The following is an 18,034-nucleotide window of genomic DNA, read 5'->3' on the forward strand; positions in this document are numbered from 1 at the left end:
GCCATAGTGCATTATGTTTTGAAGGACTGTTACTCTATGAGCTGATATAAGGTAATGTAAATTGAGTAGGTAGAATGTAAATATTAGAAATTCATGGGTTTTGATGCGCAGCCTTTGCTATCCCCTGATTTCATCCATAACTCCAGGATTTTGTCAGTATAAGAAAAGGCTTTTTACTTCTCTATTTTAACATGAGTTAATATAGATAAGGTTTGGTACACTATCTCCACAACTTAATGACACCTCAATTTTACTGAAATGTGTTAATGTTTCATAGCCTGAGCAACTCTGTGCAACTACTAGCCGCAAAAATAGACGATATAGCAAGTTTTGACTTAGGTTATTACCCTTTTTCAAATGCACTTAGACCAGCTCTAACCCACACCACATGTTAATATTCTGCAGTAAGCTGATTTATTATGTTTTTTACCCAAATACTTTGATTATTACAGAATTAAGTATTCTGTCATGATGTTGTTGCATTTAATATTGTGGTATTAATTCAACTAAGTAGAAATGTGATTAATATTTTCCAGACAATACAAATAACTACACATTTTAAGTGGGGGTCTGTAAACCACTAAAAGATCAGTGCTGATACAGTTTGGACAGCATCTGCTTTCTATGACAATGAGTTTACTACCAAAACAGTAAATTCATAATAGATTTCTTTTTCTCCTCAACCTAACAGAAACCATGATAGTTCATTCCCCCTTTGTGAAGCTTTCTGGAATGATTTTAACTTCATATATTTTAAGAACTGATAATCTGGACGACGATGATTTCAGTTATTACAGGAGCTATTGCTTTGCCACGCAAAATCTGAACAGTTAATATTTTACTGTTTTCTTAACTCATGAAATTCGATGAACTTGAATACATCTAAGTCCCCTGCCATTTACAATAAATGAAAACAATTGTAACAGGACCCTCCCACAGCATTAAGGCTCCCACTTGAGCAAACCGTCTTTCCAGCAGTCACTGACATCCTTTTGTAAACAATGTGAGTCACCACTCCTCTTGAAGGGGTAAGTAATGTACAGGGTGGCAGCAAGTCAAGGAATATTTTAAGCAACTGGTTTATAAAATTTTATTTAGGAGAGCCCAGCCAAATCTTTACAAGTTTGCTCCTAGAGCAACTTCCATAGTGCATACATGACACAAGCTGCCCGCCTTTCAGAACCAACGCAGTTCCGTCCAGTTCACGCCGCTGACAAGAGATGCCCTCAGCCCTCTGCTGAAACTGCTAGCGAATTCACACCATTGGTTTTGGCAAACAGCGTGTGTGGGATACAGGTCACAATTGTGGATGGTGGAGTATTCTGCAGTGCAGAACACAGTTGCCTCACTCTCTTGTGATACTGACCTCAAGCAGAACAGATGTCATTCATGGTAGGCAAAGCCTCCAGTTCTACGTTTCATGACTGGTGATTAAAGTAAGTTAACATGAACCATCTCCCCTTCTGCTGCTCATTTCAATTAGTCGTTCAACCTCCTAAACTCGCCTAAATCTGGCAACTTCCAACCCTAGGCGTGCCCCTTGTGTACTCTAAAATTGACTATATTCTCTTTATTTTACCTAATTTCCTGTTCTGTCATTTAACGGCAGCAATGGATGTCCACTTACAAGACCTGACCAAATGACCTGCTGTATGTTGTCGTCGTAAGCCACATGTAACAACCTTTCCCCCTCCCCCTGCCCATGTACACATCTGTGGAGCACAGGTGAAAAACAGACATTTGATGAAACATATGTGGACAGGCAAGAAAATACAAAGCATAGGATTACCGATACACCAGCAAGAGAATGCAGAGTATAATTACAAAAAATTTTTTTTGTTTATTTAATTTCCCCGTGTCATATCATAATGTCAACAATAAAGAAATTGCATAAATACGGAATAGGCATAATGTTAACTATTTAGACACATCCCTTTTATGAATAAGAGTTTGTAAATTTGATTAGTCAGAGTGTGTTAAAAAAATATATTTCCCAAGAAACCACTCATAAAGGGGGGACGGGGGGAGGGTGGGGGCTCATCTTATATTCAGGGTTGTCTTATACCCGAGTAAATACCATATTTTTCACTCTGCATGGGAGTGTGTCTAGTACTGAAACTTCCTAGCTGATTAAACAATGTGCCAGACTTCATCTGAAAGCTAGCAGGCATCTCTTGTCTTCTTTATGTGTCTATCAGTGACTCAGCACCTAAATTATTTGGTGAGTTCATATCTTTACTTATAAAATTACTCATAATGTTATTACTAGAGCCCAGATTTTCATGCACTATCAAATCGTAAAACATGCACACATTCATGCAATATCATATCATTAAATACGCATAATAAGGCAGATAAAGAATTAAAAAGTGACAGAAAATTATGTTTCTATGTCACAAGGAGACACAGATGCATATTTAGGTGAAGAAATTTTGGACAAAGTTTGATGAAGTTGATAGTTTTTTTACACTTTTGCTACAAAATATTATTTGTCTTCTTTGTAAACTCAGAATCAGGATATGATCTGATAACTTTGTTATCTTAAAATCAGCAACACCCTCTTCTCCACAGGATGATGGCAAAGATTTTTGAACCCTTACAATATCTATCTGGGACTCTACCTGTGAATTGCAACTATGGTATTTCCATAGGAAAATGCACAAAATTTGATTTGATGTGAATCTGGCCTTGGCTCATATCTGTTTCCTTGAATATCACTATCATGTCTTTAATGTAAACTGCGTTACTGACCTCAAAAACCTATAACCTAAAAATGCAGCAAAAAACCTACATTGCAGTACCTTAAGGCTTTGCAGTAGAATGAAACAAAGAGATGTCAACTTCAATAGATCTGTAGAAATTCAATGTCTCTTACTGGCAACGTAATCAAAATTACCACAGTAAAAGATGGCAGCATTAATCCAGGTACCCCACCTGGTTAAAAAAGGTTGTGGAGGCACAGATAATTCTGGCAGACTCTCTAATTCCAGCAACATGGACAAGTGCTTTTAAGAGTACCTTCAATTGGAATAAAAGGGCAGCATATGACTTAATGCTCTCAGCAGTTTCAAACCTTTGTATTTTGTGCAGCAATTTTCCTTGTTAGTATCACTATCTGTAACAGTGTATTCACACAATCAAATTTTATACTACCATTTCAGTTACATGATGTAGCGCATGGGCCAGCCATGTTAGACACTTCAAGTTATGATAAAAATATTTAATAGCTTTCCCAGCCTTCATCACATATGGAGCAGCATTGTGCAACAACAATAATAACAATAATAATACCCTTTTTTAATTTAATTTAATTGTCACAAAGTATATTGACTTCTACCGAACTGCAGTAGGGCACTTGAGCTCACTATGAAGTTCACAAACTGCAACAAATTTGCAGATTTGCTTATGTTCTGCACCTTGGCGTAGTTCATATGAATAAATCAATAAAAGATGGTGTCATGCACGTTATTGCAAAAAAAGGTCAAAAATGTGATATAACGTGCATTACAAGTGTCGCAAATCATACCATCTACAAAATATACATTTACCCAGCAAATGGCCACACACGCAAAAATTCATGAAACTTGTGTTTACACAGAAATCTGGACTCTAGTTATTATACACCTGCCTCAGAAAGTCAATAACTCTCACAGACTCATAATAATTTGAAATAAAATCATCTGAACAACCAGGAACTTTCATACACATGTTTTGTAGTAATAGAATTAATTAATGCTGATTTCCAAACTTCACATTTATTTCTTCCTAACAATTCCATTATGACAAAAATCAAACAATCCCATTATGAGGTATAAATAATATTTGACTGAATTTGAGAAAAATGATAGCTGCACACTATACATAGCACAGTTCACAGCGTTACCCTGTCAATATTTACAGAAATCACATAAGTGAAAAACTAATTGTGACCATGACTACAGCATAGGTATAGTGAATATATACCTGATTCATTGTGGTCTCTGTGCCACCAGCTAGGTTTAAAATATTTCTTCTGTCTAGCTGATTCAGCATATGGTTCACCTGTTAGAAAATACAACACTGGTCAATGTAACTAAGCAGCTATCAAGAACATTATGTAACTTTTATAAACAAAGGAAAAGAAAAAAATGCAATATCATAGCCATGTGACTGGCAGATATGAACACTACCTGGTACAATTTATATAAATTAGGATTATGAACATCAAATCATGACCACCACCACCAACTACTACTACAATTCTATTCAGTTAAGTACTATCAAGTTCAACATCACAATTAAAAATACACAATGGAGTAGGCAACACTGTTTGTGGCTTTCCTACAAATAAAATAGCACACAAGTTGGTAAGGTTACAGATTCTTTGTTATTTAGAAACTTCTCTTTGTCCATTTCCTCCTCATGTTATGACAAATATTACAACCAACCATTTAATTCTACAGTGCCATCTTATCTACATGCATACTGGGGGAATCATCAACAGTTCACTAAGCCTCCTTGACAGCAACACCTGGCTGTGGAGCATCACTCATACTAGAGGTATGGATGCCTTTCACTTTTGAATGTTTTTCAGCTACAACCAAAGCCTGTCTTGAATGACCCTGAAAAGGACTATGCCATCTGTCTCTAGGGTGCAAAGTTTCAGAACAAAGTTTCATATTTTGGTGCAAAAGTCTATAAAACATTGTCAGTGGATATCAGGCAGGAAACTGAAGATTCTAAGTTATTCAGGTCAAAGTAAAAGAATGCTACATTAACCACTATTTTTACTACTTATCAAAATACTTTCCCTCAAGAATGTAATTCTGCATAACTCAAATAATTGTGTAAGACAGATCTTGACTTTGTCAGTATATAGAAAGCTGACAAGGGTTTGTGAGAAGTTAGATAAATGCTTTGTTTGAAGTATTATCTAGTAACAGGTCCTTAGTAGGATAAGGGGAGGGGGGAGGGGGGGAGCAAGGGTGTACTTTTCTGAAGTAATTATCACAGCTACAAATCTAAGTAGATTAGGCTGAGTCATAGTTTAATGTTAGTATACATGGTATTAGCATGGGATCCACGGGTACGAAACACAGATGTGTACTGCAGACTGCCACCTTTCCAGGCAGCTAGCAACAAATTTGCAGATATGCAAGGTAAACTGTTTAAACACAAACATCATCAAACTGTATTTGTTGTCAACCACATCACTGACAGCTGCCACAGTCGTACGTGGCACCAGTCTTGCTATTGGAGATGCAAGAGGCACCGCAATTAGTGCTTTTCGGGCCATAGCTTTGAGTGTGGTTGCCACTCCCTTAATCAGGGAATCAGGGCTCTCACTGCCCAGTGCTGTCATACATGTAGAATTGTGTACATGTTCTCTGCTGTCCGTGTTCACCATATTGGCTGTAGATGTCTTTGCTGGGAGCCGTGTGCCGAGTTGTCTATACTATCTACTAACGGCTTCACATTGCATTTCAGCCCAGCCATTGCTCGGTGTTTCATCCCAGTTCTCCATGCTGGCCCCATCATCAGTCACACCTGCAGCCCATCTGTGTGCAGCTTATTGTTGCTCCCTACTCTGGCTGTGTCATCTGCCCATTCGAGGAAGACATCTCTCTGAGGTGGCCATGTCTATCTCCAACTGGCTATGAGCTTCTGCCTTAATGGGACCTCCCTTCTGGACCATCTTTGAGCTTTACCACTCTCCACCGATAGGGCCACATCGACGTCATCTTCATACGAAGTCTTCTACTGCAATGGAAGCGACTGCCAGTGGACTGGTACCGAGTAGTGTATATTCAAGGCTGAATGACTGTTTCGTTGTATTCAGTTTGAAGATAAATAAAGTTTATTTCTTTCTTCCTATCTGGAGCACATTGTTTGGCTTGTAGTCAGCAGTTGTTGCTGCTGCCTGCGAATGTATAACTAAGCCCATTTCACATCCCTGAAGGCTCTGTTTTATGTTGGGATTTACAGAATATGATGGGTGAAAGAATGGATGAATGCACTATCACTCATGTGTCAACACATTAGGGAAGAAAGAACAAACCAACTGCCAACTGGTTGAGGCAAGTGGTGGGAGTTTTGAAATTTGGTTGACATTTAATACTGACAATTCCATTTCTTAAATTAGATTGTACAAAGTTAATTGAAATACTATATATAAAAGAAAGTAGCATGTCTGCTGTCTTTATTATTTCTACAATGTCTTGAAGCAACCTTTCAGTTATACTTGAAACCATATGAAAGAGCCAGTAACTCAAGAAGCCAGCAGAAAGGTAGCAAGAGTGTTTTGGATTAAGTGTTTCAGAGAAACCAGGGTGCAGAATGTATGGCTTCCCACTGGATTCAGTTACTGTCTAAAAGAAAGATAGCAATGCAATGCAGTTCTTATAGGCTAGAACAACTTGATTCAGTCACGAATCGGTCACAGTGTAACCTTACATAAAACAAATGGGTGGTGTTTTGTTCTCAGGAAACATCAAAAGAAACCCATACTGTGATACCATGCAAGACCATTTGTGAAATGCATTATCACAGACAGTAGACAAGAACAATGGCTCAAATGAAGAACTGTACCAATTTCCTGGTGCTTCACAGGCTAATGTGGTGCAATACAAATGAAATTTAATGTCTGGCTATGTTTTGTTTTTTATAATTTATGATAGGTTTAGAGACTTTGTCATGTACCTTTTATGCTGATGGTGCAAGTATGAATGCCAAAACCACTCAGTAACTAGATCTAATTATAGTGAAAGTAGTTGCCAGATAATTCTGCTGGATCCTGAATTGAAATAAAAAGAAAAAAAGCTGTTTATTATTGTGCTCAATCTCATCTGCCTTTGTCCAGTGATAGCATTTGAAGCAATATAGCCAGCATAACCAAATCCAGACATTCTGGTAGCATGGTCATTTAAATCTGTACTCTTCAAATATTCACCATGGAATTAACTGCTGAACTCGTGTTTTACGCCAATTGTTTTGTTTAAAACTTGAAGTTGCGTTAATCCTGTCACTGCAGTGTCATGAAAGCATGCCAGAAACAGACTTTCTGGCAGTCAACTTTTTTCTTTTTTCTTTGTGTCTCTTTACGTCAAAAATAAACAATTAAACTCTTGGGCATCTAAATACAGCTCACACATATTTATTTTTGCAGTTTTACAAAAACAATTACTTACATTTTTTTTATGTATGATTACTTTTGGAAACTATTAATAATACACAAACCTGACATTGCAATTTGAACACTGATATCTTGCATCCTTCCTTTGTTTTGGAGCTGAATGAGTATATTTCATGCAGTTATTTTCCTCCAGGTTATATTAATATGAATTGTCATCTAAGCACCCATTATCAGAATGGAAAAGTACTGAAGCTTTATTATAAGTTATATCACAGTCAGCATAATGGAAACTATGATCTTCATCTACACTTTCCAATATGCTAAATAATTCGTTTAATGCTGAAACAACTCTTTCACTATGAGCAATGTAAGAAAAAGATGCCATTCTGTACACTGAACCTCATGAACAAGAATGAATAACACAATAGTACAAAGCAGTTTTTTGGCTTGGAGTGAAGTAAACAGGCCTAACACAGAACAGTACTTATCAGGGCTAAGCAACATAAGAAACCAGTTTAAAACAAGTGTAGCATACAAAACTGAAAAGTGAAACCGTATATATATATATATATATATATATATATATATATATATATATATATATATATATATATATATGGGCATATCACCTGACATGTAGCCATCAAGACCAATCAACACAATTATTAAATTTTGCCTTCAGAATCTGTTTTTCACTCTCCAGGGACGTATGCATGTTTTGAAACTTCCTAGCAGATTAAACTGTGTGCAAGACTTTGTTGGAAACCTAGCAAGGTTCTTTGCATTTTTTATGTATGAATCTATCAATGACTCAGCACCTCAACTATTTAGTGGGTTAATACCTTTACTCATAAAATTAGTCATAATGTTATTACTAGAGCCAATATTTTCATGCACTATCAAATAGTAAAACATGCATGCATTCATGCAGTACCATATCATTAAATGTGCGCAATAAGGCAGAAAAAATGTGGTATTCAGTTCTATATTTATTTCTACTTTCCTCTAAAACAGTACACAGTAACCAATTTCTCCCACTTTTCTTCATTTACATTCATGCATTTACAAGACAGAGTATTTTTGTACACAGAAAATGAACTTTCTATGCCACAAGAAGTAACAGGTGCATACTTAAATGAAGAAACTTGGGGCGAAGCCTGGTCAAGTTTATAGTTTTTTACACTTTTGTCACAAAATATTTTTCTGTCAGCTTCATAAACTCAAAACCAGGATCTGATCTAATACATTTGTCAATCTTAAAAGTGGCCACTCCCACTTCTCCACAGAATGATGACACAGATTTTTCAACCTCTTCAATAACTGTCCAAGAGTTCACAATGGCTTGCAACATTGTTATTGTCACAAGAATATGTGTAAAATTTGATGCGATTTAAATCTGTTCTTGCATCCTGTTTAGAGAAACCAGTTCAAAATTTAATTATTTACACAATACCAGTTCCTTGCTAACAGATTATTACAGCCTCAAGATAACAGACTCATGGCACACATGTTATTTTCTGTGGAGGGGCAACAACTACAGAAAACTGCAGGTTGGTGAACATTATTCAGAACTTATGCATTCCACACAGGGCAGTGGAAGAAACTAGGCACCTCGCGTGTACTGCAATTTTAGTACAAATGAGATCAGTGACATCATCTGTGGTAACACAGAGGAGGTGGGAGGTATAGAGGAAGGAAATTTTTGAGGAAAGGGATTTATCATGCACACGTAAGGTCATTCTCTCTCTCTCTCTCTCTCTCTCTCTCTCTCTCTCTCTCTCCCCCCCCCTCTCTCTCGCACCCCCCCCCCCTCACCTACATGGCAACCCTTGCGGGAAATATCTTTGAAGTCAAAGAGCTTTGGATTGATGAGGCTAGACTTTATTAACAAGCCATGTGAACTGTAACCGATCAGTGAGTTAAGGAGGGACCATGTACAAGTGAAACGTAAATGGCTAGAAACTGCATAAGAACTGTGATAAATAGGCTAGAGAACTGCATAAGAACTGTGATAAATAGGCTATGAACTGTGTTTGAATTGTTTTTGAGCTTTTGTTGAACTATAATAATTGATGAAACTAAATCAAATTTTTTGTTGCTATGAAAGTAATGTTAGTGTAAATCAGGAATAGGAAGTGCTGAAGTGCTACGAGAATAAAAGTTAACATTGTGTGCATGGTCAATGGGATTACACTGTAAACCATCACTAAAGATTCTTCATGCTACAAGATGGCGCAGCATGCAGAGTAGGATGAGACATCCATGGACAAAAAGTGCAGTGACAGCACATAGTGATGAGTGCAGTTAGCAGTATAGGGCACATCTGTTGTGTCTGTTTCAGCACACAACAACAGTGGAATTGCAGCTAAGGGTACAGCCAACAGCTGTGAGAATCGACAGTATGTCAAGGAAGGAAAGTAGTGTAAATTTTCTGCCTGTGCAGTAGCCACCAGAAAGCCCGCGGGAGGCACACTTCGGCACAGCGCGTCACAGACAGTAGTTGCCGCAAGGAAAGTCCCGTCCACCAGAAGGCACGCAAGAATTCGGCCACACCCTTGTCCGGCGGAACAACAACAACTCAGGCAGCATGGGCCGTGCCCAGTCAGTTCACATCAGGCATGCCTAGCAGACAGTTCCCGGTCTACTCTATGTGAAGTGTGACGGAAAACGTGAACCGTGTTACTACACAATTGGCGACAAGTAGGGTTGTTCTTTCACGTGTTGCATCGGTGTTCCGGTTTCGCAGCTTATCCACAGTATGGAGGATTTAGTGCGGGTTTTGGTTGAGCAGCAGACGGAGCTCATGGCAACCATGAAACAAGTGCTTCCGGCGTTGCTCTCCACACAGTCTGCTCCAGCGCCATTCCCTCTTCTCTTTCCCCTGTGTGACGAGATAGCGGAGGATTGGGACGCATATGAACATCACCTTCAGCAGCATTTCCAGGCGTTTCATGTTGCCGATGCTGAGGTATGTCGTGCTCTTTTCTTGTCTTGGATATCTCCATCGCTGTATCAAGTTTTGCGGCAGCTAGCGCTGTTGCAGAAACCCTCGTCCTTGTCTTTTGACGCATTGTGTTCATTGCTGTCTTCATATGATCGCTGCCGCATGGATGTTGTGGCGGCTCGGGTTGAGTTCCATCAATGCAAGAAACAGCCCCATCAGTCTTACCGGGCATGGGCCACTACCCTGCACGGTCTTAGTCGCAAGTGTCATTTTGTCACGGAACAGTCGCGAGAGTCGTATGCCCACATTATGGTGCGCAACGTCATTGTTCGTTCGGCCCCTAATAGGGAGGTCTGGCAACAGACCCTGCAGTTGGAAGACCTTCCCTTGAGGAAGTCCTGTCCATTGCTCAATCGTATGAAGTCTCTCATGCCGCAGGTCAACAGTTGGAAATATGGTGCAACGTCACGGCAGTTCAGGGCAGCGCGACTATGTCCACTGCATCCATGGTGGATTATGTGCGAGCGGTACAATCTGGCCGTTACGGCTGCTCCCGCACGGCACATAAACAGAGTTCCAACCGCTGGCCCCTGTTACCATCCTGTGTGTCGTGCTATATCCATCATGATTAGTCAGAGAGTCCCCAGCGTTGGGCCGTTTGTCGCAAATCTAATAAAAAAAGGACACATTGCTAAAGTTTGCCACTCAGCCTCAAAAGAATCGAAGGAAGCAGGTACAGAGGACATGGACGTTGGCATTCAGGAAGTTTCATCGGGCCAGGCTCCCGACGCATCGGCACACAAACTCTTTATCGAGGTGTCGGTTCGGTCGTGCCGATTACAACTGCAAGTAGATACGGGCGCAGCAGTTTCCTTGTTGAATGCACAAACTTACTCCAACCTTGGGTCACCCCCATTGGCACCAGTTTACCGTCGTCTATGCGGTTATGGTAAACAGTTAACTCCCCTACTGGGTCAATTCACTACCGACGTTACTTAAAAATCAGTCACTCGGCCTCTTACTTTTATTGTTGTCAGCGATGCGAGCTCCGCTAACCTTTTTGGACTGGATGCCTTTCAAGCTTTCAGTTTTTCTATCACAGACACCATACAGTTGGTCTCCGAAGACGTTCCCCATCAATCATTGGAATCTTTGATCTCTGACTTTAAGGATATCTTTGAGGAGGGCCTGGGGCGTGTTTCAGACTTTGAAGCTCACTTGATGTTGAAGGCGTCGGCTCACCTGCGTTTTCTATGTGCGAGGCAGATCCCCTTGGCTCTCCGTCCTCAGGTAAAAGAAGAGCTAGACTGGCTGACAGCCCTCGGGGTCGTTCTTCCCATTTCTTCTAGTGAGTTGGCTTCACCCCTCATTATTGTCAGGAAACCCTCAGGAAAATTACGTCTTTGTGGCGATTTAAAGGCCACCATTAATTCCCAGTTGGTGGTGGACACCTATCCTTTGCCTCGTTCTGATGAATTGTCCTAAGCAGTGGCGGGAGGCCAATATTTTTCAAAAATCAATCTTTCAGAGGCTTATCATCAGATACCGCTTGATGAGGACTCCAAACGGCTGGCGGTCATGAACACCCCGTTTGGCCTTTACAAATACCAGTGGTTGGCCTTCGGAATATCCAGTGCCCCAGCGATATTTCAGTGTTATCTTGAGCACGTCACGTTGACAATCCCTCATTGTATTAATTATCTGGATGACATAATTGTCACAGGCCACAGCACGCAGGAACACCTGCACAACCTTCGAACCCTCTTTCTCAAATTCAGGTCCGTGGGCCTGTGTTGCAACCTGCGTAAGTCGAACTTCTTCCAACCGTCCATTGAGTATGTGGGCTACACCATCTCTCGGCATGGCGTCCAGCTGCTAGGAAGTTTGGTCCAAGGTATCGTCGACCTTCCAAAGCCCACTTCGGTGAAGGAGTTAGAAGCTTTTTTAGGAAAGATTGCCTATTACCACCGGATCACTCCCAGGGCTTCCACCATAGCCCGCCCCCTGTACTGCCTTCTGCGCAAGGGTGTTCCTTTTGATTGGTCGCCTGCATGCAAGCGAGCGTTCACCTCGTTGAAGGGCCTCCTCATGTCAGCGCCTTGTTTGGCTACTTTTGACCCCAATAAGCCATTGGTCCTGGCTACAGATGCTTCGCAGTATGGGGTGGGGGCAGTCCTGGCCCATTGCAACGCAGATGACTCCGAGCAGCCACTGGCGTTTGCGTCTAACACTCTTAGTCCCGTGCAGGCCCATTACTCCCAGGTGGAAAAAGAGGCTTTGGCCATTGTCTATGCTGTTACCAAGTTTCACCCTTTCTTGTATGGCACGAAGTTTCAGTTAATCATTGACCATAAGCCATTAATATCATTATTTGGCCCCGCCTCTCAGATTCCGGACAGGGTGGCCCACAGACTGCAGCGCTGGGCCTTGTTCCTCTCTAAGTACCAATCATTTTTGCCCTACCGGACAGCATGCCAACGCCAACGCTCTTTCCTGTCCTCCGGTGGGCCCGGATCCTCAGTTCAATCGGGAGGAGATTATGTGTTTTCATTTGGATGTGGCATCCCACCAAGCGGTTGATGGCTTCCCGATCACTAGTTCTAGAGTCGCCAGGGAAATGGCAGCTGACCTGGTTCTCTGGCAAGTAGTTCGCCTCGTTCAGCGGGGGTGGTTGTCCCATCCTCCAGGACAGGCCTCCGACCCTCTTCGTAATTATTTTGTTCTATGAGACCGCCTCTCAGTCTTCAATGGAGTTCTCCTTCTGGCTACCGATGATACAGCTCCTTGTGTGGTTGTTCCTGCAAGTTTGCGAAGCGAAGTCCTCATGTTATTAATTGAGGGGCACTGGGGTGTTTTCCGTACTAAAACCTTGGCTCGCAGACATGTGTACTGGTCCGGTATTGACAGAGAAATTGAGCACTTGGTGGCCGCCTATTCCCATTGTGTGAGCCAACAAGCGTCTCCCAGGTCAGCATTCTCTTCATGACCACCTGCAACCTAGGCATGGGAACGTGTTCACATAGATTTTGCGGGCCCGTTTCTCAATGGATTTTGGCTCATTGTCATTGATGCTTATTCCCGGTTCCCATATGTGGTTCGCTGCTCTTCAACCACTTCAGAAGTTGCAATCCAGGCACTCGCAAAAATCTTTTCTGTGGAAGGTCTGCCAGTCACCCTGGTATCGGACAATGGACATCAGTTTAATTCGCAGACTTTCCAGGATTTTTGTAGGTGCTTTGGTATTCAGCACGTTTGCTCTCCCCCCTTTCATCCACAATCGAATGGGGAAGCCGAGCACATGGTGCGCACATTTAAGACACAGATGAAAAATTATGTGCACGAATTTCCTGCGGAGGAGGCATTGACGTTTTTCCCCGGCGGCATACCGGACCACACCGATGGGAGAATGCACCCCCACAGAGCTCCTCCACGGGCGCCTACCTAGGACTCTGCTGCACCTCCTCTGGCCTGGTCCTCACCAGTCTTCGCAAACTGGGGTACCCGGCTTTCCACCAGGTATGTCGGTCTGGGCACGTGGGTTTGGTCGCAATCCACGTTGGATACCGGCGGTGGTCCAGCACCACAATGGCCGCCGACTCTATACCTTGAAGGTGGGGGACCGGGAGGTATGTCGTCACCAAAATCACCTACGACCACGTTTGGGCACTCACCCTCCGAGCACTCAGGCACCGGCTTCCCCATTGCCAGCACCTGTGTTGTTTTCTCAGGGGACGCTACCACCCCTCCCACCTGTGACTCCTCCACACTGCGATGGTTCTAAGCCTGCGCAGCCTCCAGTAGCTCCAGCACTGACGTGGCCATCGTTAGAGATGCCCCGGCAAGAGCCTGCCCCCCTCGCAGGCCCGGTTCCTCAGGAGGCTGGTTCACCTGTGGTCGTGCCTTCCCCCTCGTCCCCGCCACTCGGTCTTGCCCCTCCCGAGATGGACCGGGATCCGGAGTTGAACGGCTTGTCACCCGTTCTGTCCCGGGCTCCGGTGGTAGAACGATGGAGGCCTCTTCGTGTGGGTCACTTCCAACCGTATTCTAAGGTTCTGGCTCGAGGGTTGGCAAATCCCCCCCCCCCACCCCCCCCCCTCCCGACTCCAGCCTTCCAATGGACGTGGAGGCCAATATTACTGCACGATGCTCCACCTTCTGACACAGTGGATCACAATGGCTTCACCTCCCGCCCCATGGAAGGAGGAGGAGTGCAGCAGCCACCAGAAAGATCACGGGAGGCACACATCAGCACAGCGCGTCACGGACAGTAGTTGACACAAGGAATGTCCCGTCCACCAGAGGGCACGCGAGAATTCAGCCGCACCCTCAGCTGGCGGAACAACTATATCTCAGGCAGCATGGTCCGTGCCCAGTCAGTTCACATTGGGCATGCCTCGCAGACAGTTCCTGGTCTACGCTATGTGAAGTGCAACGAAAAACGTGAACCGTGTTACTACAGCCTGCATATAGCAGTCTAATATCTGTAATTGGAACATTAGTAATAGTAAAATGTCTGGGAAAAAGAAATGAGATATGCTCTTGGCAGTACAGAAGGAATTCAGTCGCACAGCAGTAGTGATGATTTGGTGGGTCAGATAAAAATAAATGGTGGTGAAATCAGATATGGGTTTAATTATAAGTCAAATTTAGTTGAAAATAATTCAAGTGAAAACACATATTCACATTTTGGTGGTGAACCCGAAACAATAAAATAAAAAACCAAAGATCTCATTGTGAATCCTGAAGTAGCCACGAATGATTTCACTGGGAATGTAGATTTAACTAATAATGAAGACAGTAAAAATGTAGCTATAATGGCAAACAATGATAATGTAAACCCACGATGTGTAGTACCTAGTTAGAATGAAGTGATTGATTGGAATGACAATATCAGAGAAAATGGCTCTGACATCGACATTACTAACAAGCCAACAGATGAGATACATACATTAAGTTATCATACAGTATCAGCTGACACTTTACCAATTCAGTATGATGATCAGTATATGAGGTGTCTACTAAAATTAATTTTGGAGGAACAAAAAAAAAAAAAAAAAAAAAAAAGGTTAAAGGAAGTTAATGTAGGAACAGCACAACTTAACACTAAGTTTGATGCACTGGATGAAAAGGTTATAAATCTTGAAGTGAAAACTGAAGGATAAACTGAAGGATGCTGCAAGAAACTAGATTATGTAACACAAGAATGGGGTAAGAAATTATAAGTTTGTAAGTCAGAAATTAATAAGTAGATTGACCATGAAATCAAGGATTTGCAGGATCAAAATGGAGTAACACAAACAACAATTAATAACATTAGTAATATAAAGCAAGAGCAAAGCAAATCTATCAAAGCACGCAATGAGAAACTTAGAATATACAGTAATAATTTATAAAGTATCAATAATGACCATGAAATACTTAGTCATAATATTTCACATGCAGAATCTTCTTGTAAAGGCAACACAAGTGTGATTCATGTAAAACTGAGAAAAATAGAGCAAAAAGCACTTCCTGAGATGCAATATAAAACAGAAAATGAAGGTAAACAAAAGTCCAAATTTGGTGTGAACAAGAAATAAAAAAACATATTGTTTATTTATGTGACATAGAAAATCATGCCAATGTGTATAAATTGCATCATTTCTCTAGTAAGGGAACCATACACCCAGTAGCCTTCATTAGACAGTTTGAGGGCATCTTGCCTGAAAACACAGCAGAACAACAAAAAATCAAACTCGTGGCTAGTAGGTTCGAAGGAGAAGCAAAATCATGGGGAACAGGGGTCAGCAACACATGTAAATCATATAAAGAATTTGTTGAAGCATTATTGAATAAATACTGGTCTTGCAGCACAGAAAACAGAGTGAGAGGTGATGTAGTTGCAGAAAAAAGCTTTCATGGTGAAAAAGTCATTATGCTACAAACAAATAGGAGTAAGGTACTAGAAGATCCCCTACTGAAGTTCAATGGCATCAAGATATCAATAAGCACAGACTTGATAGTTACTTTCTGTCAGAGACTGAAAGCAAAAAATGGTCAAAAGCATAGTGCATTCCACTATGGGAGATGAAGTTGTCAGTTCACTTCTAAGAAGCATCATATGGGGGTAGATTATGTGGTTGTGCTTTTGAAAAAGTTGTGAATGAAGCACCTCATTCCATCATAGGAATACCACCACAAAAAATTTTAGATGAAACATCAGTCAATGACATGAAAAAATATTATGACTACTAAACCTCAGGGGGCAATAAGGTTCTTTGTATTGCTAGGTAACTGATGATTACCAGGTGTCTGAGTTAACTGACTGTTTCCTGCTGTTAGTTCTTCCTCTTCTTTCATTCAGAACTGTATCTGTCTCCTTTACCATTCGTCACTATCAAGGTTGATACGAGAAAAGTTCTTTGCACTGAATGTGACAACAAAGAAACAAGCTATGACTAAAACAAAGTAACAAAGCAGAATAAACATCTGCAGAGTACAGATGAAAAACAGACATTTGACGGAATACATGTGGACTGTCCAGAATATACAAAGTATAGGATTACAGATCCACCAGCAAGAGAATGCAGTGTATAATTACAAAAAGGACACCAGTACCCTATTAGTGCACTTTAGAAAAATTATTATAACATATGTAGTGAAACAATTTTTAAATATTAAGAACAATGATTAACAGACCTTTATGTTTGAAAATATTATAAGAATATTATATATAACACATGTGAAATAACACGTAAAAAATAAGCTGAAGGCTGCAGAAGAAGATGATGACAAATCACGTAAGTGAATATGACAATGTACAATAGAAGAAATTCTGGTGGCAAAATTAACAGAAATAACTGAATGTTGTCTTGAGAAGATGTAGAGATTGTGTCAAACTAGACATATCATAAATCATAAGTATGGATTGAAATGGCGAAGTAGTTTCCATTGTAATGAAGTATGATACACTGATAGGCTAGGAATAGTCCTGGAAAAGAGGTTTATGGTAAATGGAGAGTTATGGTTATTAGGTGACAGAAAAGTTGGCCAATTATTTGTAGAGAGAGAGAGAGAGAGAGAGAGAGAGAGAGAGAGAGAGGAGGTAAATGGAGAGTTACAGATTAAGTAACATAAAATTTTGCTAATTATGTAAATGGATAGAGAAAGGGGAAGTATGGTTACTAGGTGATGGGAAATTTGGCCAATCATTTATGAAGAGTGAGGGAGGAAAGGCAAAAGCCAATGGCTAAGTCAGCCATTAAGTAGCATTTATGGGCGAAATGGCTTCCACAATCTATTTTATGAAGTACATGGGAATAGATACATTGTCAACAGGAGTCACAACACTGACATGGAAATCTCATACAAAACATGATTGCAGCAAATGAGATTTAAATAGAGGGCCATGTAATACGAAGTATAGAGAGTAATGACATACACTGGTTTTAAATATGAAAGGAATATGAAATGAAGGTGTAGCTACAAAGAAAATAATGTGCCTCCACAGATTGCAAAGACACATAATGCTCAAATATGAAAGTCATTAGAAAATACATAATCATTACATGAATATAGTTCCACCAGTAAGGTTTGTAGAAACAATGACACTCAAATATAGAAGGAAAGATATCCCATACTATGGACTGAAGCAATGATTTGGTAAATTAGTGTCTGTGCATTATACTTGAAGCAAGATTCTACAAGGTTCTCTCAAAGTATCTGTATGTAAGATTTAAAGAATATAGCTAGAGATGTGGGGAAGCAGGGTGAGTTATTACTGAGGTGGTCAGTTAGTAACAGAGTGTGGAAGCAAGCACCAAGCTCTTAAGAATGCCAAGGGCAGTGCCGCAGCTGTATGTAAAGTGGCTACAGCTGTGATCAAAACTCTTGTGGCACCATGTAAACAGTGGCACTGTTTACAAACAGCCAAAATCAAAACAAAACACTACATAGCATGTATTTATATTTGAATAGTGTATGGAAGTATGTTTGTTTAA

The 18,034-nt window shown here is 41.0% G+C and overlaps 1 protein-coding gene across 1 annotated transcript in view; it reads right to left on the minus strand.

Moving 5' to 3' along the window:
- The window catches only part of LOC124555342, an 856,442-nt gene that overhangs the window by 547,182 nt on the left and 291,226 nt on the right, over positions 1 to 18,034 (minus strand). The window contains exon 10 of the mRNA XM_047129223.1: positions 3,964 to 4,041. Within this exon, the coding sequence (XP_046985179.1) occupies positions 3,964 to 4,041 (78 nt within the window). The remainder of the gene's footprint in view (positions 1 to 3,963; positions 4,042 to 18,034) is intronic.

Source organism: Schistocerca americana, chromosome X (assembly GCF_021461395.2).
Source record: "Schistocerca americana isolate TAMUIC-IGC-003095 chromosome X, iqSchAmer2.1, whole genome shotgun sequence".
Taxonomy (NCBI): domain Eukaryota; kingdom Metazoa; phylum Arthropoda; class Insecta; order Orthoptera; family Acrididae; genus Schistocerca; species Schistocerca americana.